Source organism: Mytilus edulis, chromosome 11 (assembly GCF_963676685.1).
Source record: "Mytilus edulis chromosome 11, xbMytEdul2.2, whole genome shotgun sequence".
NCBI lineage: Eukaryota > Metazoa > Mollusca > Bivalvia > Mytilida > Mytilidae > Mytilus > Mytilus edulis.
The window spans coordinates 39,670,628-39,692,687 of record NC_092354.1 but is presented as its reverse complement, the minus strand read 5'-3'; the positions used below and the strand labels follow the sequence as shown (position 1 = coordinate 39,692,687).

Below are 22,060 nucleotides of genomic sequence, written 5' to 3'. Positions count from 1 at the left end.
CTCATTAACATAAAACGGATCAAGTGAAAAATAATATTCCTACCTTAATAAAGGCATTTTCGAAGAAATAATCTCGAATAAACTCACCAAGCATTACAGATTGCAGCCATTGATTTTCCGATTCATCATCTATTTTAACCAGGAAAGAACCCCTTCTCTTGCAATCCGCCTGAAACAATAGTGTAAAATAATTATAGTTGTGCCCTTTCTTAATTTATATTTCAACACTTTTTATTTTGAGAATATACCTAAAATAATGATCCGAATTCAGTCATCATATGTTTGATGAAAGAATATATAATCATGTTCAAGAACTGAGTTATTGATGTTTGAGTTATACAACATTTCGTTATGTCGAAAATTAAAATCATGAATATATTCCATAATCGAAGGTTTCCGTAGAGGCAATACACCATTATTTTATTTTCAATATTCTACATCATAGTAAACTTCGGAATCTTGAATATTAAACAACCAATCAAATTAGCTGTAAGTCATTCAGAATTTTAAAATAATTATGAAATATTGTATTAATAGATTTCTGCTTCTTTCTTGAGGAGATATTGGTAATTTTAGTGCTGCTGCTTCCACCACAAAATGAGTACTGACATCCCATCAATTAAATTTCAAATGATTTTATTACTGCCTTGTTTGAATTTTCTAAATTTGCAAGCAGGGATTGGGTAATTGAATATGTAATGGTAAGTACGTGAAATGCATTACAATTTTCCATGTAATTGAATGTAATGTGTAATTGAGCATTTTTAAATTACATGTAATTGTAATTTAATTAATTACAATGAAAAAAAACATGTAATGATCTATTACTTTTGTATTGCATTTCAATTACATACCAGTACTTGTATGGTGTTAATGATAAGAAATTGTGGTGTACAATATACATATTATTTATTTGACATAAAGAAATGTTTGCTTAATAGTCTTATAACTTTAAAAAATGTGAGAATCATATACTGGTGTTGTTCAGTTTTTAAGAAAGATCTTTATCTAAATATATTGAAAACATGTATATAGTATATATATACATACCATCAAAACATGTATGTATGGTTAAACAAATGTGCAAATATTTCTTTAGACAGTTCATTTAGAATTTTAAATCAATGTACACAATAATTTTGTTATTTTACACAAAAGGATTATAGAAATTAAAGTTATCAGCTGTAAAAACAAACAGCAATTAATCAGATTAAAATGTTCTATGATGATTTTTGTATTCTTGTCTTTCATTTTTACTTATTTTTTTTGGTGTTTTTGTTACATATTTGTTTGTCTTAAAAGCGATTAAGATTATAACACATTGTTGACTGCTGTACCCCTTTTTTGGCTTATATTTCAAATTAGGGTTTATTGACCAATATCACGATGAATAAAAACCAATACAGTGACTAGATAAGGGAAAAGGCCTTTTCTTGAAAATTTACGTACCTTATCTTGTCTTATTTGGTATGTTAAAATCAACGCTTTAGAATAAAACTTTGACACAGATAGATCTATTTAACTTTCGCACATGTTTTTAAATCAACTTAAAACATTTTCATCTTGTAACAGTAAACTTTATAATCGGGGTCAAATTCTATTTCTGGCTTTTTTTTTTATTAAAGAATACATGGAATTTTTTTATAAGGACAACATTTTCTTTGAAATATGAATAATGAAGATTGATTTTATAGAATGTATTGAGTTGTTAATTCTGCGTTTCATTTACCAACAAAGTATTAAGTCATGTGTTTACGAGTGAATGAGACATGACCAATTTGCAAAGCAGACTTCAAAATGAACCCATTAGAAGTCAGGAGTCCTTGACCTGTCCTGTTATTTAGTGGTTATCGTTTGTAGCTGTCTATTAAAGATTTTTCCTGTAATCAGGTGCTTTTTTTTAGGTTAAAATTGTTCTCCATTTTGAATACAAGTGCCTTATAGAGCTGATTGCTTTATATGGGTATAACTTATTGTTGAAGGTCGTACGTTGTCTACAAAAAAGTCACCAATGACGGTTGAATAAAACAAAATTAAAAGGTCAAACAAAACATGAAGTTGAAGAGCATTGAGGACCCTGAATTCAGAAAGATTTTGCCAAATATAGATAACTTAATCTATTCCTTGGGTAGAGAATGAGAAGCGAAAGATTATTTTAAATCAAAAATAAACTGACAATGTCATGGATAAAAAAGAAAAAAAGATCAAATGAGAAACAACAGTAAACAAGAAGCGTGTTTCGTAAACAATAAACTTTAATTAAATACGAAGTTGGAGAGCTTCAACAGTGGTATACGACTTTTGGCTTTATTTAGATAACAACAATTCTGAAAAATTGCGCTAAATATAAAAAATAAGAAGATATGGATTGATTGCCAATAAGACAACTCTCCACATGAGACCAAGTGACACAGAAATGAACAACTATAAGTCATTGTATGTGTGTCAACAATCAGCAAAGCTAACGACTTAGGCAATGTGCAAGTTTAATCTTATGATTTAACATTTCATACACAGTAATCATAGTAAAGCAATAAACAATAAATATATCAATGATATTTATTCTCCACATAACATCGATGACTACTTGGCTGTGAATACCCTCGGACGTGCATATATTCCAGTGAACTTCAGATTAAAGATACTACATATAAGAAAACAATCTCCTTCATGATACAATCCTCAATATGGACTTCGATAAACAATTAAAAACTAGAATCTATGACTCTCGTGTTGATTATAATTTTTTAAACGGCATATATTACAGCAGTTTCATACCCTCTGATCAGTCGTTTGGCTTTTATAGATCTCATTAAAATCGTTACATTTGTGCATGTTTACACTAACACTATACGCATGTTAATGTCAGGCGTGTGCTCCGTACTCAAATACTAATGCAACTTAGTCATAAAAATGAACAAATGAGATTGACCCGACACATGTGTTACAGTCACTATCACCAAATGTTAACCGATAAAAAGACACACCGTACGGTGACCTATAGTTGTTAAATTTTACTATTCACAAATTATAATTAGCCTAGATCTTAACCTGGACATTGTGTCTACATTATCCAATGTTTAGTAAAAAGCTTTATGAGACATTTTAAGTCGATTGTCAATTGAGCATTATCAATTCTTGTAAAATGCAATAATGAATTCAAAGCGTTTTGTTTTCACACGATGTTGTTTGTTTTAATATTGAAATCTACTTTATAATTAACAATAGTTTTGAATCATTTTAATGCATTGCTATGGCTATAAAATCAGTTCGAAGTATATTCGTGTTTCAAAAACTATACAGTATGATAGTTTCTTACAATTTTGCAAACGCGTTTGTGTTTTTTCCAGTTTGCTATTTGACATCGTTTTGAACAATACGTAGATATTTTACATCTACTACATTTAGGAATCTTTTCTTCACTCATTGAGAAACACTGAAAACAAAAGTGAATGATAGACGGCTTTCGAGCATACCATATACTATACAGAATAACTAACATATGTAATTTAGCTGAATTGAATTGGTATTGTTTTTGTTTCATTTCATCCGTGAAGATCATAAAACATAAATCCCAAGAGTTAGATATTTTCCACGACGTGGCTAAAAACATTAGCCCTAATGGTGTTTCATAATTCGAACAAAAAGTCCAAGCCAAAAAGTTGTTAGCTACATCACGATGTCTTACATTGTTACCAAAAAGTAAAATTGCAATGCAGTATCTAGCGTCTTCACGCTCTTGAAAACATCTAAGTTTCTCTTTTGTAATGTATTTTAGTAAGAAAAAGAAAATATTGCAGTCAACAACAGCCCTGTATTGCCAACAACAATACGCGTATGTTTTGTCTTCGTGTGTTAAAGAGATACCAAAATGTCTGAACATTTCATAGATCAACGCATTCGGAATGATAGCAATTTCGGTTGGAAGAAACGAAACGCATGTAAACACCTTCAAATTTGAATTATTGATAATATACTCATATGCCGTTGTTGAATCACTTTTGATGTATCTACAATTACAGAACGATGGACTGTATTTTAAAGATTCCTCGTCTAGTTGATGTAACCACCATTCACAATCTTTATACATTCCAATTGCATATAACACTGAAATAAACTTCAGGTGTCCAGATAATTTACCACCCCTGAAGTATATAAAAGACCCGAATAAAAGGAAATCACGGACTTGACAATTTTGATTATGAATAGCCATTGCAGATACATTACTAGCCAAACAAGTGTACATATAGGGTAAAAGTAATGATAATGACTGTTTGGTTTCGTAGTGTGTATGTCCCGTAATAGGGCTACTGCATGCATGCTAAATACATCCTAGAACATTCCAAATACATTTTACGAAATGTACAACGTTTCCATTGGCCAAGTTGAATAGTTGTTCAAGTATTGCTGTGTTAAACACATGTAGTGTCTTTTCAATAGTAGCAGTGTTTTTGTAGTATAAGGCTTCGTTGTACACCTTTTTACTGTTTAACTGAAGCCATTTATACCAGTCTGAAGATCCCCGTGATCTGACATAGTCACCTATATTGTTTCGTTTCACAAACAACAAGCATTCAAATCTTACATTTAAAATTTCCTCTAGTACGTTTATTGATATAAGTCTCCAACTCGCATTCATCCTGCCATCAAATAAGTTTTCTCTTGGAATGAAATAGTTAGGACAAAACCCACGTTTAACCCACCTTAACATAAGCTTAATACATCGTATAATGCAATGCCATAGTTTGTTTTTCTCCCAATCATTGCTGCTACTCTCTTCTATAACATAGAATAAACACGTCTTCCAATGGTATGTAGTTATGCACTCCAAATTTATAACATCTCGATTAAGCATTTTGAGAACAATGTAACATTTATGTTGGACATCTGTCAAATTGAACATTAGTTTTCGCTCTTGTAACGAAAGAGATATTCTCCACTCCACATCTATTTCTGGTGAAAAAGGATGACCTTTTCTAACAACAAAAAATCCAAGTGTTTGAAGCTCTTGGATCATATCTGTTGAGGGCCAGCAGTGATGTCTTTTACGGGAAAGCCATTCCTGTGCCTCTTTTGGCCACGTTTTGCATCGGTAAGATATAACAGTATCCATGTTAAGATCATAATACTTTTCCGACTTCACAGCAGGCTTGTTTTTAGGTCTTGAAAATAAATCATCTTTATATGGCTCCATTAAAAAATCAAATAAAACAATCCTTTCAAATCTATCAATTTTTAAATATTTGTGCATGCCAATAAAACGATGCCAGTCTGTAGATGTACATGGTATGCCGTTATATACTAGTTGTAGTTTTACGTATCCATCAGGTGTATCTAATTCTTGTACTATCAACAACGAACAACAGTTCATTTTAGCTTCTGATATGTCCTGGATGACCGGGAACATTTCGTCACATTTCATGAAATCGATGTCATTCGGTTCATCTGTAAATGTATAGATACGATGTTATAACACCCTAATTAGTTTTACTACAATAAAGCGAATACCATTTTATGTTGATCTATTTCGATGGTGTAACATTATATCATGAAATCACGTAAAAGGTGCCTCAAATTTAAACAAAGCAAATCATGAATACATTATGATTAATAAAGTAGACGTTACAGATTAACCAAAACTTAATTGATGTTCATGACTCAGTCTGATTTTATTGCAGTTACACATCAATTCTTTTGAGTGGGCAATATCTTTCAAAAATGTGAAATTTGCCGTTGGTACCATATAACCCTTTAGTAACTATACGTATGCATGTCCTTTTTGTTTTAATGGACATGTGCTAAATTTTTTAAGAATTTTTTTTTAAACACACTGATTAACATATACCTAGTAGTAAATACAAATGCATTGTATGTGTAACACAGTTAACTGCAATCGTGCTATATCAGCCATCCGTGGTGAAGGTATCAATACCAGTCAGATTTACTGAACCCCTATATGTGAGACGTCATGTCACAAAAATATATATGTGAGGTATATACAACAGTGTTATGATATGGCCTTTTCAAAAGCACACACTTTATCAACCCACAACCAAAATAACAAGTCGATCTCTTGAGATTAAATTGGTACGGATGTGATATTGTAAAGGCCATTTGATATTCTCTTTTTAACAAACCAGTTCTATTGATATTTGGCAAGTATCAGAAAAAAAACATGGTATGTAAGCATTATCCATTTATATATTTACCTGGTGTAACTGCACCTTCAAATGTACCTCCCATGTAATAACATGTTAAATATCCACCAAAAGTTTCAAGAATCTCCTGTTTTATGCTTTCACGTTGAATAGTCTTTCTATAATCGTCATTTGCCCCAATACTATCAAGTATTTCAAACAGCCAAACACTGTCATCTTCTTCATCATAACACAATTGGTTTGCTGGAGCTAAAATCGGATTATAATCAGGTATTGATACAAACAGCAAAAATTAGTTTTCTTAAAAACCAGGATTATTTAGTACGCCAGACGCACGTTTCGACTACATAACACTCATCAGTGACGCTCAGATCAAAATAGTTATAATGCCGAACAAGTACAATCAGACACTGGCATAATAATTCTATTCTTAAGATTTATATTTTGTTTAACATACAATAGAAGTAAAGGAGTAGGTTCTTTTTCAGGTTCATCTAACGAAAGATTTGTTTAACACTTAAATGTCTATTTCAGTTAAATCAATTAGTTATGTAAAAGATTTTAACTGATTTAGTCAATGAAAACGCTCCGATTCAAGCTTAAATATGAAAAATCTATCAAATATCCAAAAAATGTCTCTTTTCAGATGTTTTTTGGTAAAAAATGAAAGTGTTCATCCTCAACCTTTATATATGTTATGTATTATCATCAAATACAACTTACATTTTAATATTAAGAATGAACACAAATGTGGCCACTTTAATATAAGACGAAAACCGTCTGAAATTTAAAATGCTAAAATTGTGATGATTTCCGTAATTTAGAATGACTTATTGATGCTACATGTATCACCAAATATATGTGCATTGTATTGTCTAATACAGCCCATATCTGTGTAGCAGAAGCATTCTACTTTCCAATAAATAACTAAAAGTTTACATTTTAACAATTTTGTAAAACTTCTATATTTTGGGGCCAAAAAGCGGTGTTACTGGACCTACTACTTTGGTACATTCTTTATCGTCATTTATAAAGACACCAATCTTAACTATTAATCTACAATAAAATGTTCCAGCATTTTAGTTCAGTTTTTCGATTCCTGACCAATGAATGATTGATTTGTTTAAACATAAATATAAGTCTACGATTACATGAAGTATTGTCGACAAATATTATAACGGGCGCCAATCTGATTTAGAAGGGACGTATTGTAAGAGAATTATATTGTTGTGCTTTGGGTAACTTATGATTAATTATTGTATGTGCAATTGGATATTGTGATTTATTTCCAGATTATCTGGTTTGAAAAACAGTGTATATACAACGTCATTGAAAGTTTCTTGTGGCAATTAATATTAAACAATGAGCTGGCATATCATTACCATGGTAACTATCGACCAATGACCCAGTGCCAAACAGACGTCATCATTAACTGCAACCCATTTAGTCAGCTATAAAAGGCCGCAACATGACAAAATGTAAAACAAGTTCAACCGAATAGCAGATTAAGGATAGATAAAGGCCTCTTGGCTTCCAAAAGGTTCTTTTAAAAGTTTATAATGTAATTTAAACTCGTTCGAGTTGCTGTCAAACTATCCTGCTGTGTGGTCAATTTGTAAGTATAAAGCAGAGTTTACAACTAAACATAGTCTGTTAAAACAACATTTATAAACAATAATCATTTCAATAAAATTTTGACCTTGTTTAATAAATCTCTTTTCCTATATAACTATTGAGCATGTTGCAGAATTTATGCCAGTCTAAGCATAGACACTACATGAAACACGCATCACATATTGAACATATGTGAATAAAATGTCATATTTATTTGTATGCTGTAATGAACAAAACATTGAGAATTCTAATGGTTTCTGTAGACTTCAAACTTCACTTTGGTATCTATAATATTATGATTTACCTTCTTGGTTACTTCTGGGCACATGCCGTTTATCTTTGCATGACTTCTTCTGTGTTTGTCTTTTAGGTAGTAATCCACGACACATTAAAGTTTTACACTTCTCCATTCCACAAAAGCTCTAAATATGCATTTAGCCGGATACTATGTTAGTTAACATTATTCCATTATTTCCAATGTAAACATATGAAAAACAAGGATACGATCAGATTGTACAGGTAACTAAGACAAATATTTAGTACATTTAAATTATACATTTAAAAAGCTTTGTGGGTCGACAATTAACAACAGAATTATCTCATTCATTATAGGTTTCGTCTCAGTAATTTTGAAGTAAATTCACTTTATATATGTAATTTAAACCTTTTTTCGAATATACTTAAATATAATCATTGAACAATAAGAATGATAGATTAAATGGTTGATAGTTTATGATCTCTACGTTGCTTTATTGTAGTTATAACGTAGTGAACATCATTATGATAAAGTATAACAAGGTGTGCTTTATTCGCTTATCAAACTTGAATATCCAAAACTACAGTCATGTAATGACCCTTGCTGGAGAATATGTTTATTCTCACCCTACCTTATCTAATACTGCATTTTATAGTACAAAAACAAAAGTATGATAACAATCAAAAATATCTCTTATAAATATCTCTTATTAATCTTATAACAGGGAGCGAACAGCAATTACTAGTCCAGAACGAGCATTCCGCGCACGTACATCTTTTATGTTGAGATTCGTTAACTATCTTTGATTGGTAGTAGAAGGAATAAAGAGTTGTTTGTTTTGGTTGTTTTTTTTTCCAATTGTGTCTGTCGCTAATTCCAATAAGTTTTTGATTTGTGAAATTATAAATTGCTGATATGTTTAACAATATATATGTTGCTTGTCTTATCTGCAGTTCTTTATTCATTTTTAATTCATTTGATATGGTGTAATGATTGAAATGACATTAAGAATCAATATTGGCAAATTGACGAAGTCCTTTTTATCATTCATCATTCTTCTCGTTTACTGTTTATATGTGGTACCGGGAAACAAAGCATGATGATTATCATCTGCTTTACGAAATCACTACGGACTATGCATGACATAAAGAATATGTTTAAACATGGTAAATGTATTGACTAATATTCTCTAATTGAAGATATCGGGTTTAAGTCTTTATGTCGGCAATATATGTACTTCAATTTGAAATTACTGTGATGTTGGTTAATGTTCATTACTTAATGTCTAGCAAAGGCTTGTAAGTAGTTTTAGTTTTGAGTCAGTTTTTTGCCAATTCAGTTCTTATTGATCAAAATCAGACGAGTCGCTGGATTATCATTAACACGTTCCTAAATATGTTTCAGCAGTTTGCTTATATAACGGATGTTATTAATTCAACACATATGTTTATTTAACTTGGTCTGATTTGTTTTGTGTGACCTTATAGCATACTGATATAATAATTATAACCTTTTTTTTGCCTTATGTTCAATTTATGTCACCACACCTAAATCCAGGAGATGTGGTATGATTGAAAATGAGACAAAGTAGAGGTCTTATATCAAATATCAATAATTAAAACGAAACACTCAAATTATTTTATTTAAAAAATATTTTGATAACATTAATTATATTTGATTGAAAAATACATTCAAAGCCACCGTATAACAATTAACATAATCAAGAAGACAATATTCTACTTTCCACCAGTGACACAATATCTGACCACATAAACTATCATCTTTGTTATTTTGTGAAAACAATCTTTTTGCTGTATCATTTTTTATTTCTATTTTGTAAGTGGTGTCTAGTTTTATGGTTTTTTAAATGTTTTCCCTTTTTGGTAATTTCTTCTGTTTTTCTTCGAATGGTGTTGTTGGTACCCCTTTTGAATATTACTGAAACAGTTATTCAACATGATTCAAAACCTCAATGCATTACTGGGAAGTAGATACATCAATTTTAATTTCAAAATCTTGCAGAAACGCGTCTTGATAAGTGTATACAATCAATGTCTATTTTCCGTTACCCTAAAAGATGTATTTCGTGCAAAATCTTTTATCTGCGGTCCCTACTTCATGAATGTTTATTGAAGACATGACGTCATTCTGGATCAACGTCTACAGCAAAAAGGACAGTCCATCAATATTGAGTGAACATTATTTTAGGGATCAAATGATATTCAGGAACTACAAAAAAAGATAATGTATTGTCGCATGCAGAAGGAATGTCTTGCAGGTAAGTAGAGTAAGTAAGTAAAGAATGAGTGAACTTAACATGAAGTCAAACAAGTATGCGAGCTTTTTATATGTTAAAATGTATAACAAATTTACAACTAGTTTGTTTATCAATCGAATTAACCAGGTTTAATCCACCATTTTCCTCAGAGCTCAGTATTTTTATGATTTTTCTTTTTACGATTAAAATATCTACTAAAACAGAAGGATGCAAACATGTTAAAACATAAAGAAAACAGAGACAAGTTGATTATATGGCCGTTTTTTTGATGAATATGCTACAAAATTATGCATGTTATTCTTTAAAAAAAAACAATAGATTTTCAAATGTTACCAATAGTCATTTGAAATGGTATGCCCATTTGATTACATGGTTTGACTATGCTCGTGTATAAATTATGTCTTAAAAATATAAACAGTATTTACTTCTTTTTTTTAAAACGATACTTTTTATATGATACGACTTTCTTTATTTCATTTGACATGTTCAAACCCTCTATTAATTACACTGGCTTAACCCATTTCAAAAATTTAAATGAAACAGATAATGATCAAGTCAAGTTTAGAATTTCATTAATCTGTCACTTGTGAAAAAATACAGAAACGTTCTGTTTTCAAGTATGAGAGTTCAGTTATTACGAAGGGAAACAATCCCCAATGTTTCCACTTTTAATCTATGGTTACCTTTGTTCACATGTTTCGTTTCAATATTTTTCTGTTTAAATAATTGGTACATTTCACACTGATTTATTTCTGAACTAAGCCTGTAATCCGAAATATTGCTTTACTATACTGTTGTTTGTGTCATTTTTTTAATATAGTTTACAACTCATTAAAGCAACGATTAATATGTGTATCTAATAATATGTGTTATCAATCTATACTATATTTTACCTTCAAATTTTATCACGATAATTTGCATTGGTTCACTGTTGATCGAACCCTATGGTTTCTTTACAATAGTTTTTATTAACACACCATTATGATTGTTTTGTTAACAAATGCCAATAATGTGAAACACATATTATAGTTGGGCTTTCGAAAACTGTAAAATTGGGTTGAATCGAATGAGAAAAAAACCCAGTTTCAACCATTATAATCAACTTAATATCTTTAAAATGTCATATACCCAAAATGTCAATTTAGAAAAAAATAACGGTAACTGTTTGTGTTTATGTCAGTTATAAAAGGCCCCGAAAGACAATGTAAAATAATTCAAACGAGAAAACTAACGGCATTATTTATATAAAACAATGGAATTACAGACTCCTGACTTGAGACAGACGCATACATGTTTGCCTTTTTAGTTTTTAGCTATGGCGTTGACAATGTATTTTCGATCTATGAGTTTGACAGTCCCTCTGATATATTTTGCCTCTTTTCAAAATGGTAAAACAATTTATCAAGTTAATAGAATATACATCAATAAGACAGTTCAGGTTAACACTATATTTAGATTGCAGTAAAGCTGAAATGCTCTATTCCCAAAGCACTTTTAAACGTGTGTAGACTTGCATGATGGACTATAAATTTAAAGGTAGCTATGGTGTCTTTCTTCATCTTGGATTGTGAAGTAGCCGATGACAATTTGTCTAGATCTTCAATGAAAATTGCAAATTTTCAGAGTAGGATGTAATTAATTAGCAAGACGTTTCATATTGATATAGAAATTATGTGTTTTATCATCGTTACGTCAGTATTTTCTATTTTTTCTGAATTTTGCAACCTACGGGGAGCTTTATCAGATAGTAGTGGAGATCATTCGGACAAATAAACTTAAAAAATAATGAGGTGATAATTTACCTTTTTTTCATATGTTGCTAGAAAACAAGATCGTTGACTAATTGTTTTTCTTTTTTATTATTTGAAAGCATGTTCTATGAGCTATCTTCTAACATTTTATAAAAAAAAAATTAATGGTGTCGTTTTCTTTTTATCACACAAAATTCGATTAGCCATGCGTAATCTATAATCAATCTGACAATTTTGCAGAACCTGTATCGTGAAAATGTTCGGTGACCCATACTTTTTATTTTACAATGGAAAAAAGCATGACATAAACTACATTTTGAAAAATTTTCAAAACATTCTATGAATTTTAATTAGGATTCTCTATTCACCTTAAAGTACAAATGCAAACTGCCAAGCACTCATTATATTTACTACTTGAGTTTCCTTTATCATGTTTATGGGAAAAATATGTATTCCTTATTTCTAAATAGTTTTATGGAATATTAATATTAGTTAACCAGTATTTGTCTCAAACTAACTGTTATACATGAAATCGGGAATGTGTTATCATGATACTTTTTTATTCTATCAATTTTAACAATAAAGTTTAAACAACATCTTTAAACTTGTGTATATAGTTATTGGACAGTAAAATATCGAATTTTATGATACTGTCTTACAATTTTACAAATAGCCTTATGAATCTTTCAGTTTATTTTTTGACATTTTTTTGAACAGTATGTTGATATTTTGCATTTGCTACATTTAAGTAGTTTATTTTCGCTAAAAGTAAAGCATTGAAAGCAGAAATCAATAGCGGTTGGCCTCCTTGCAAACCATATGTGGTATACAATAACTAACATGTGTATTTTTCCTGCATTAAAATGGTATTGTTTCCGTTGCCTTTCTTTTGTGAATATCATGAAACATAAGTCCGAGGAATTCATCACTTTTCAAGAGAAGCTTAAGCAGATTATCGCTAAAGGAAGTAATTGTTCAGAGCAAAATATCCAAGCCAACACATTGTTGGCTACATCACGATGTCTGATATTTCTCCCAAATACATGTAGCAAGGTATATATATTATCAATATCGTCTTTATAATCAGAAATATTTCCGAGTTTCTTTTTCGTTACATATTTTAGTAGGTAAAAGTATATATTGCAGTCAACAACTGCTCTGTAATGCCAAAGACAATACTCGAACGTTTTGTCAGTTTTTGTTAAAGAGATACCAAAATATCTGAACATTTCAAATGTCAATGTATCAGGAATAATTTGAATTTCGCTTGGAAGAAACGAAATGCATGTCAACACCGTTAAATTTGAAGTTTGGATAATATACGCATATGTCATTGTTAAATCATTTTTAATGTATCTACAATAACAGAAACATGGACTGAATTTTATAAATTCCTCGTCTAGTTGATCTAACCACCATTCACAATCTTTATACAACCCAAGAGCATATAATAATGAAATAAACTTCAAACGTCCAGGTAAATAACCTTTTTTGAAGTATATAAAAGATCCAAATAAAAGGAAAACTCGGACTTGAGGATTTTGATGGTGAATAGCCATTGCAGATACATTACTAGCCAAACATGTGTAGACGTATGGTAACAGTAACGAAAAAGATTGTTTGGTTTCGTAGTGTGTATGTTCAGTAATAGTGCTACTACACGCATTCTGAATGCGACCTAGGGTATACCAAAGAAATTTTATGAAAATTGCAACATTTCCATTGGCCAGGTAAAACGGTTGTTCTAGTATTACGGTATTAAAAACATGTGAAGTAATTTGAATAGTAATTGCGTTTACGTTGTATAAGGCTTCATTGAGCACTTGTTTACTGTTTGCCTGAAGCACTTGATACCATTTTGATGATCCTCGTGATCTGACAAAGTCACATATATTGTTTCTTTTTACTAGCAACAAGCATTCAATTCCTATATTTAAAAGTTCCTCAAGTATGTTTTCTGATAGAAGTCTCCAACTCTCCTTTAACTTTCCATCAAATAAATTATCTCTGGGAATAAAATAGTTAGGACAAACCCCGCATTGAATCCACCTTAACATTTGCTTAATACAAAGCTTAATGCAATGAAATAGGTTTATTTTTTCCCAAACATTGCTTTTACTCTCCTCTATTACATAGAATAAACAAGTCTTCCAATGGTATGTAGTAATGCAGTCCAAGTTTATAACATCTCGATTCAGCATTTTAAGAACAATGTAACATTTATGTTGCACATCTTTCAAATTAAACATAAGCTTTCGCTCTTGTAATGAAAGACATATTCTCCATTCCAAATCTATGTCTGATGAAAAAGGATGACCTTTTCTAACAGCAAAGAATCCCAGTGAGTTCAGCTCTTGAATCATATCTGATGAAGGCCAGCCGTGACGTCTTTGACGAGAAAGCCATTTATTCGCAATTGTCGGCCACATTTTGCGCTGATAAGATATAACAGTATCCATGTTAACACCATAATACTTCTCATATTTAACAGCAGGCTTGTTGTTTGGTCTTGAAAATAAGTGACGTGTACTTGGTTCCATTAGAAAATCAAATAAAACAATCCTTTCAAATTTATCAATTTTGAAACATTTGTGTATACCAATAGAACTTAATAGAAGCCAGTCTGTAGACGTACACGGTACAGTGTTATATACGAGTTGGAGTTTAACGTACCCAGCAGGCGTATCCAGTTCTCGTACGATCAATAACGTAAAACCTTCAGATTTTGATATGTCTTCGATAACAGGAATTCTTTTGTCACATTTCATGATATGAATGTCATTTGGTTCATCTGTAAATTTAAGAATTAGATGTTTTACATGTTATAGCATGATAGATGAACCTTTCACATAATAATCAAAATAAAAACATACTCTTTTCTAACTGCAATTAAATTAAATTGTTTACTTAAAGAAGGGCATCTGGAATGTTTCCAAGGGTTAGCCAGATAATCGTACCTATTTGTATGACATGATATTATTTAGTATTTCACTAATTCGTTTGTCAAGCCCTTATATATATACTATATATAAATTTGCCAAAATTGGTGCCGCCATTTCCAAATTGATATGTCATGTTAGTTCAAGTTCGTAACATGACCACTAGACAATGGAAATGCCATCTTATCAGTGGAGGATATGAAACAATCAAGGCACACAGAACTTTCTTTTTGCATAAGTGTATGCTAAGAACGTAATAAATACAAGACATGTTAGCGAGATAAACGTTCTTATTTTTATGAAGTGATATTATAGATAAAGGAAGATATGGTGTGAGTGCCAATGAGACAACTCTCCATCCAAATAACAATCTATAAAAGCAAACCATTTTATGCAGGTATTCCCGTATTCGTCTGTCAAGTCGTGATCTGTCCACATATTGTAATGTAGAATTATAAGATAATGATAAACAGTTCACGTCACAAACCCAAATGCAGTGTGTTGGGCTATAAAACACTACTTTTATAAGTTTTGTAGGATGATGTTTGCCGGAAATAAAACAAGAGCTGGTATGATGTTAAGGTGCCGATATGATTACATTCTGTCTAATTTTTATCCGAAAGAGAAAATAAAGAATTTCTATGCAGATCACCTTATTGTCAAATTCTAAGGATATCTGAAACATTATAAATGGGATATTTCATCACATGTACTGCATTTATTCAAAAAGTAAGAGAATGATATCATGTTGGTAAAACAAAAAAGATAATAGCCGAAGAAACAACTCTCAACAAGATACCATGAAACTGCGAAATTAGAAAATTTAGGTCAACGTACTGTCTGCAACACCGAACATGTATCCTGATATAAAGGACAGTAACACCAGGTACTTATATATTTTCCGAAAAGACAAATGGAAAACAATTCAAACGAGAAAACTAAATGCTTGATTAATGTACAAAAAAATGAACGAATAGCAAATACGATACACGACAACACTAGACAATCACTGCATTGCTGCTCCAGACCTTGGAAAAGCACATGCAAATTAGGGGGGGTTGAAACTAGTTTTGGGGGCCTATCTTCCCTATAATCTTGGACAATGGTTTAACAGTTCAAAATTGGAACATACTATACAATCGGTTATAAAGTTGCTTTATTCATCAGATCGATACAAAGCTGAAGAATATCTAACAAAATATATAAGTACCTGGTGTTATTGTACCTTCAGCTGCTCCTCCCATGTAATAACAGGTAAATATTTCTCCAAAAGTTCGAAGAATCTCCTGTTTTATGCTTTCACGTTGAATAGTTTTTCTATAATCATCATTTGCCCCAATACTTTCAAGTATTTCAAACAGCCAAACACTGTCATCTTCTTCATCGGAATACAGTTGTCTTGCTAGCGCTTAAATTAAAGTATACTGTGGATTCATAATTATTCGTTGGATACCAATTTTCGTGGCTTTCGTGGGTAGAGTCTAACCACGAAATTAAATGTTCAACGAATAACAAATTTTCTGAAGGCTTGTATGCAGACTTCGGCAAAACAACGAAATTAAATATCCACGAACATGCAAGTTTTCTTTAATCCACGAAAATTGGTACCCACGAAAATAAATGAATCCACAGTAATTAGATTTTATATAAAAATATTTTTAGTTTCATTGTGGTTATATAAAAAAAAGTAAAAACACAAAAATACCGAACTCCGAGGAAAATTCAAAAGGAAAATCCAAAATCAAAAGGCAAAATCAAAAGTCCAAACACATCAAACGAATGGATAACAACTGTCATATTCCTGACGTGGTACAGGCATTTTCTAATGTAGAAAATGGTGGATTGAACCTGGTTTTATAGCTAGCTAAACCTCTCACTTGTATGACAGTCGCATCAAATTCCATTACATTGTCAACGATGTATGAACAAAACAAACATACTCAAAGAGTAAAAATGTCAAAAATAGGGGTACAGCAGTCATTATTGTGTTATCATCTTAATATCACTATAAAAACAACAAATGTAACGAAGAATCACAAAAAGGCATACATCAAAATTAACATACTTATTTTGCTTTTCTTGTACCACTTAATTTATGTATATAAAGTCTACCCGTCAAGGAAAGAAGGTTTTCATTGCTGGTGTAAAAATGCGCGTTTGAAATTCGTACAGGTAGACATAAAAATAATTTTGTCGTTAAACGTATGAACAAAACAAACATATATAAGTCCTCATCTGTTTAGTTAATATACATTCTTGGTGCGCAAAAATTCGGCTTTGAGCTTTATAACAAAAAACAGTATTTTTTGGTACAAATAATGCATTTTACAACTTTGACTGTAGTCGAACTTTACAATGTCAGATGTTTCAAAATTAATTTTTAGATGATTGTTCACCACATGGTTGATCGTTATACGCCAAAGAATTAGTACTTTGTGCGCAGCCGCCATTCAAACGGATGACCGCATCTTAACGTCTTCTGATCCTGCCATAAGTCGACTGTTCGTAGGCAAGGGTCCCCGAAATGGTATTATCGCACGATAACCAGAAGCGACGAGCAGATCTCGAACAGTTCTTGTTTAAAGGCTCCTGTATGGCCATCATTCTGTTTTTAGGATTGTATTGTTTGCAATGGGTTTCCTTCTGACCAACCTTCATAACATTTTATTTTCCCTAGCAGATGTTATAGGAGTCTTGTTGACCTCGGAAGGTCTTTAACATCGTTTATTGCCTGATTTTTTTTTATCCAAAATGACTTATAGTGGAATGGTGATGACCAACAATACGTGCAATAATCACAGCGACATACATGCTTCCCTGATGCTGGATATCTGCCATCTTGCTGCAGTTATAAGTTGTAGATGACCAATTACAAGGTCTCAATAACATACATTTATAAACTTGGTTATTTTAAGTGTTGAAAACAAAAGGGATAAAAACATCTGTTTTAGTGTTTACGAGTACAGTAGCTGCATGTGCAGCTAAGAACTGATAGAGTCGATATTTATTGTTTAAACTCAGTTGATGTTTAAATAATGTTTAACCAGTTCTATTTCAACAAATTTTTTACCAAAAACATCAAAAGTTTTTTTATAATTTGAATTTCAATTTGGTGTTGCAATACTTTTTTCCATGTGTATATGTATGATGTTACCCTCTAAATTCCTGCTGGTTATTTATGTCATCTGATTGCTACCTTGACACTCACATATTCCCTATAAAAATGAAATTTGTTTTCTAATGGTATAAACTGTTAGATCACCTTAACCGTATTTGGCACAACTTTTTGGAATTTTGGACCCTCAGTTTCTGTTTAACTTTGTACTTGTTTGGCTTTATAAATATTTTGATATGAGCGTCAATGATGAGTCTTATTTAGACAAAACGCGCGTCTGGCGTACTGACTTATAATCCTGGTACCTTTGGTAACTATTTCAATGCACAATATGTTATTGTTCAAAGTGGCGTATAACATTGTATTGACTATTGACATTTAGTTAAGAAATCCATAAACAGGATGTAAAGCATTAATCAGAGTCAGACTCACTAAAGGTTGAAGAAGAATTCTATTAAATTTCATATATGGTGCCAGTTTTGGAGGATACTTAATTTCATGCTGTCTTTTCTAATTTTCTAATTTTCTGAGAATCCAAAAATGTTGAGTATTACACAATGAATGTATTTATTTCCTCGGAAGTAACATGACATTCTATTATCGGAGTTTATCTGAATGGAGACTGGTAAAAATGTTTGACCACTAGATATACAATTCTGTACTTAAAACAGCATTTGGTGCTCCAGAGTATTGCTATCACATGTTGTATACATTGCTGGCTTGTATTGAGGTTTTCTTACTTCAGAAGTATCATTTATAACATCTAAATTTTTCTTTAATTCTTTAATTGTCCTCATTCAATCTCGAATAATTTTTGACACTTACAACGTTTGTATGATGACTTCAGTGCATAATTGGGGCATTTAAACCCCTTTGTAATTAGTTTGTAGTTATTAGATAAGACGTTTGACCACTTATGCGCATATTTTAAGCATTTACAAAGAGTCACTTAATAAGATGTGCGAGGGCACTATGATTAGTTAGTTTCATCTCACATATTTTTGTGGGACAAACAATCACCATTTTAGAAGGAAGGCTATACATATTGTTACTTCCAATCGGCGATTCCTTAAACCAAGCATGATAATATTGACGACATGCACACGAGCAAGAAAATAAGGTGATCCACCTTTGGTTAATTTTGTTTGTCTTTTACTTTGGAAAAGGCAGAATGCATTTACAGGGCAGTAGGTTTTGTAAGGACGGGTTCAAGCTTTTGTTGTGATTTACGTCGTGTATTTAAGTTTATTTTTTCCTCTAGTCTTGGCTTAAGGTTCAGTGCATGGACAGGGATATTCCTAACCTTGGGAGTCTACTCGCATACATATATCTATAAATTTAAGAGCCCTTTGCCACTTTTCATCTAAAGAACAAGAGTTAACTATTGTAATAAAATATATGAACATAGTGGTATAAACCATTTTTGGAGTGTGAAAAATTCTTTAGATGTTTTAGGTAAATTACGGGCTTTTGATGGTCCTTTTGATTCTGTTAATAGTTTAGGTTTTTCTACTCCTTACACTACACTTCCCCACTATCATATTAAACAAAAGTTTTCCTATCTAAATGAATGGTCGTTTGGTAAAGCTGAATGTAAATATATTTGCTGTAACTCATTTAAAGCCTTCTTCTCTAATGAAAAAGTTAAATATGCTAGATATACTTACTGGAGGTGTGATGAGATGACTGAAGCTGTTAATTTTCTCCTGGATAATATTTATGTACGTTTCGGCAACAAAGTTTATCGACATGTTGTAGGTATCCCCATGGGCACTATTTGTGCCCCTTTAATGGCAGACTTATTTTTGTACTGTTACGAGTCACAGTTTATGATTAAACTCAGTAAAGACCCGTCGAAATTGCATTTTATTGATAAATTCAACAACACTTACCGTTATCATTTTCTTTTTCATTAAATGATCAGGAGTATTCTCAATATACTGCTGAAATTTACCCTAAGGAACTTACTTTAAATACATCAAATTTATTCGGTAATAACTGTACTTTCCTGGATTTAGATATTTCAGTTTTAAACGGAAAACTTCACACTAAAATTTACGACAAAAGAGACGATTTTTCGTTCCCTATTGTTAATTTTCCATTTTTAGATGCCGATGTTCCTTTGGCACCATCTTACGGTGTTTATATTTTACAACTTGTTCGCTATGTCCGTGTCTGTTGTGATGTTTTTGATTTTAACGAACGTAACATATGTATTACTGCTAAATTATTAAACCAGGGATATCATTACCATAAATTACTCTCAACCTTTACTAATTTTTTCCATAGATATAAAGATTTGGTTTTGAAGTTTGGTTGTGCATGTAGAAAACTTATTTCAAACGGAATATCACATCCTCATTTTTACGTAAATGTTGTTAACCGTGCCCGGAAATTTAGAAATGATCCATGTTTACTTGTCGCTCCTTTAAATAAACTTATTCTAAAAGGTTACGTATTTAACACTGTTATAAGATCATTGAATATTGTTTTTATTGGTAAACATATTGTTTTTGTTATCAGTAGATTAAAAGCTTACTAAATATTACTAGTATGTTATCTACAATCTGTCGATACCTGTAACTTGACATTGCACAAGATCGTGTCTTTCTCTGGCTGTTTATCATGTTCATTACGTCTTTACACTAAATCCATTGGATTTTTGATGTGTACGGATTGATAGTTTGGTCTTAGGTGCATGATTTTATTATTAGTTGTTAGTGGCTTTGAACTAGCTGTCAGATAACTGCGAGTACTCTCAGATCTGTTCATTGTGTCTTTTTGTGTCGGAATGTATAAGTCCCCGGCCACGTCCACTTGTATTTTTGTCCATCTGACGAGTTAAACCTTTTTCAACTATTTTTTATAGTTCGTTTTTATTTTGTACTGTTATACCACTGTCCCAGGTTAGGGGGAGGGTTGGGATCCCGGTAACCTGTTAGACCCCGCCACATTATTTATGTATGTGCCTGTCCCAAGTCAGAAACCTGTAATTCAATGGTTGTCGTTTGTTTATGTGTTACATATTTGTTTTTCGTTCATTTCTTTTACATAAATAAGGCCGTTAGTTTTCTCGTTTGAATTGTTTTACATTGTCTAATCGGGGCCTTTTATAGCTGACTATGCGGTATGGGTTTGCTTATTGTTGAAGGCCGTACGGTGACCTATAGTTGTTAATGTCTGTGTCATTTTAGTCTTTTGTGGATAGTTGTCTCATTGGCAATCATACCACATCTTCTTTTTTATATTAAATATAACAAATTAGTCAAAGTAAGAGTTTTTGTTATACGTGATGTAAAATTTTCTGGCGAAGGTGCATGTACCTATTTACACTTCACATGAAGCTTTTCAGTGTTTACGGTTCATATTTGTTGCTATCCTTTTTTTTACAGCCGAGAGTCCTCAAAAACAGTCTTTCCAATGTAAATTTTCCGTTTCTAAGTAGCAACGTGCTTGCATTTCCTATCATGATTTTCTTGATAGAGGGTGGCTGCTCACAAGGAAGCTATTGTAATCAAGAGTTTCAAATGGTGAAGTTGGAATCATCCCTTCGTATATTTTAAAAATACGGATTGTTTGTGTTATTAAAATTTGCTGTTACAAAATATTAGAAATTATTCCATATTGATAAAACTTTAGTAGGTTTTTCTATATGAATGGGATTTTGAATAAATAAGCATATTCACCTGCGAAAAAAGGATATTCACCGCGCATAACGTCGCGTGCTTTTACCTGCACTATTTTGGTAAAAAACGATTGATGTACAATTGGTTTTGGTTAATAATTGCCATTATATACATTTCTCTCGGAATATGGAATAAAACAATTACTGTCTTTTGTTTCGGTAAATATGTGGTTTAATTGACTTTTGAAAAACTGATATTCACTTCGGCCGTTGGCCTCAGTGAATATCAGTTTTTCAAAAGTCAATAAAACTACACATTTACCT

The 22,060-nt window shown here is 31.6% G+C and overlaps 2 protein-coding genes across 2 annotated transcripts; both read right to left on the bottom strand.

The window, feature by feature from the left end:
* Positions 1-2,473: 2,473 nt before the first annotated feature.
* LOC139494835 (cyclic GMP-AMP synthase-like receptor 1) lies at positions 2,474-8,341 on the bottom strand. The gene is made up of 3 exons (XM_071283002.1): positions 8,077-8,341; positions 6,210-6,407; positions 2,474-5,445 (listed from the first exon to the last, which is right to left on the bottom strand). The coding sequence occupies exons 1-3, from the start codon at positions 8,180-8,182 to the stop codon at positions 4,322-4,324; spliced, it is 1,428 nt and encodes a 475-aa protein (XP_071139103.1). The 5' UTR covers positions 8,183-8,341; the 3' UTR covers positions 2,474-4,321.
* A 4,255-nt stretch (positions 8,342-12,596) lies between these two features.
* Positions 12,597-17,834, bottom strand: LOC139494250 (uncharacterized). Its single transcript, XM_071282419.1, has 3 exons — positions 17,783-17,834; positions 16,207-16,404; positions 12,597-14,848 (listed from the first exon to the last, which is right to left on the bottom strand). Exons 1-3 carry the CDS (start codon positions 17,832-17,834, stop codon positions 12,990-12,992), a joined length of 2,109 nt encoding a protein of 702 aa, XP_071138520.1. The 3' UTR covers positions 12,597-12,989.
* Positions 17,835-22,060: the final 4,226 nt, after the last annotated feature.

What these genes read in the sequence shown, in the direction of transcription:
- LOC139494250 (XM_071282419.1), bottom strand. Translation starts at nt 17,834, where the DNA reads ATGGCAGATATCCAGCATCAGGGAAGCATGTATGTCGCTGTGATTATT. An exon ending in TGTCGCTGTGATTATTGCAC is followed by an intron (nt 16,405 to 17,782) that starts GTATTGTTGGTC and finishes CTTTAATTTAAG; the next exon opens with CGCTAGCAAGACAACTGTAT. An exon ending in TGAAGGTACAATAACACCAG is followed by an intron (nt 14,849 to 16,206) that starts GTACTTATATAT and finishes TTAAATTTACAG; the next exon opens with ATGAACCAAATGACATTCAT.
- LOC139494835 (XM_071283002.1), bottom strand. Translation starts at nt 8,182, where the DNA reads ATGGAGAAGTGTAAAACTTTAATGTGTCGTGGATTACTACCTAAAAGA. An exon ending in GCCCAGAAGTAACCAAGAAG is followed by an intron (nt 6,408 to 8,076) that starts GTAAATCATAAT and finishes ATCCGATTTTAG; the next exon opens with CTCCAGCAAACCAATTGTGT. An exon ending in TGAAGGTGCAGTTACACCAG is followed by an intron (nt 5,446 to 6,209) that starts GTAAATATATAA and finishes ATACATTTACAG; the next exon opens with ATGAACCGAATGACATCGAT.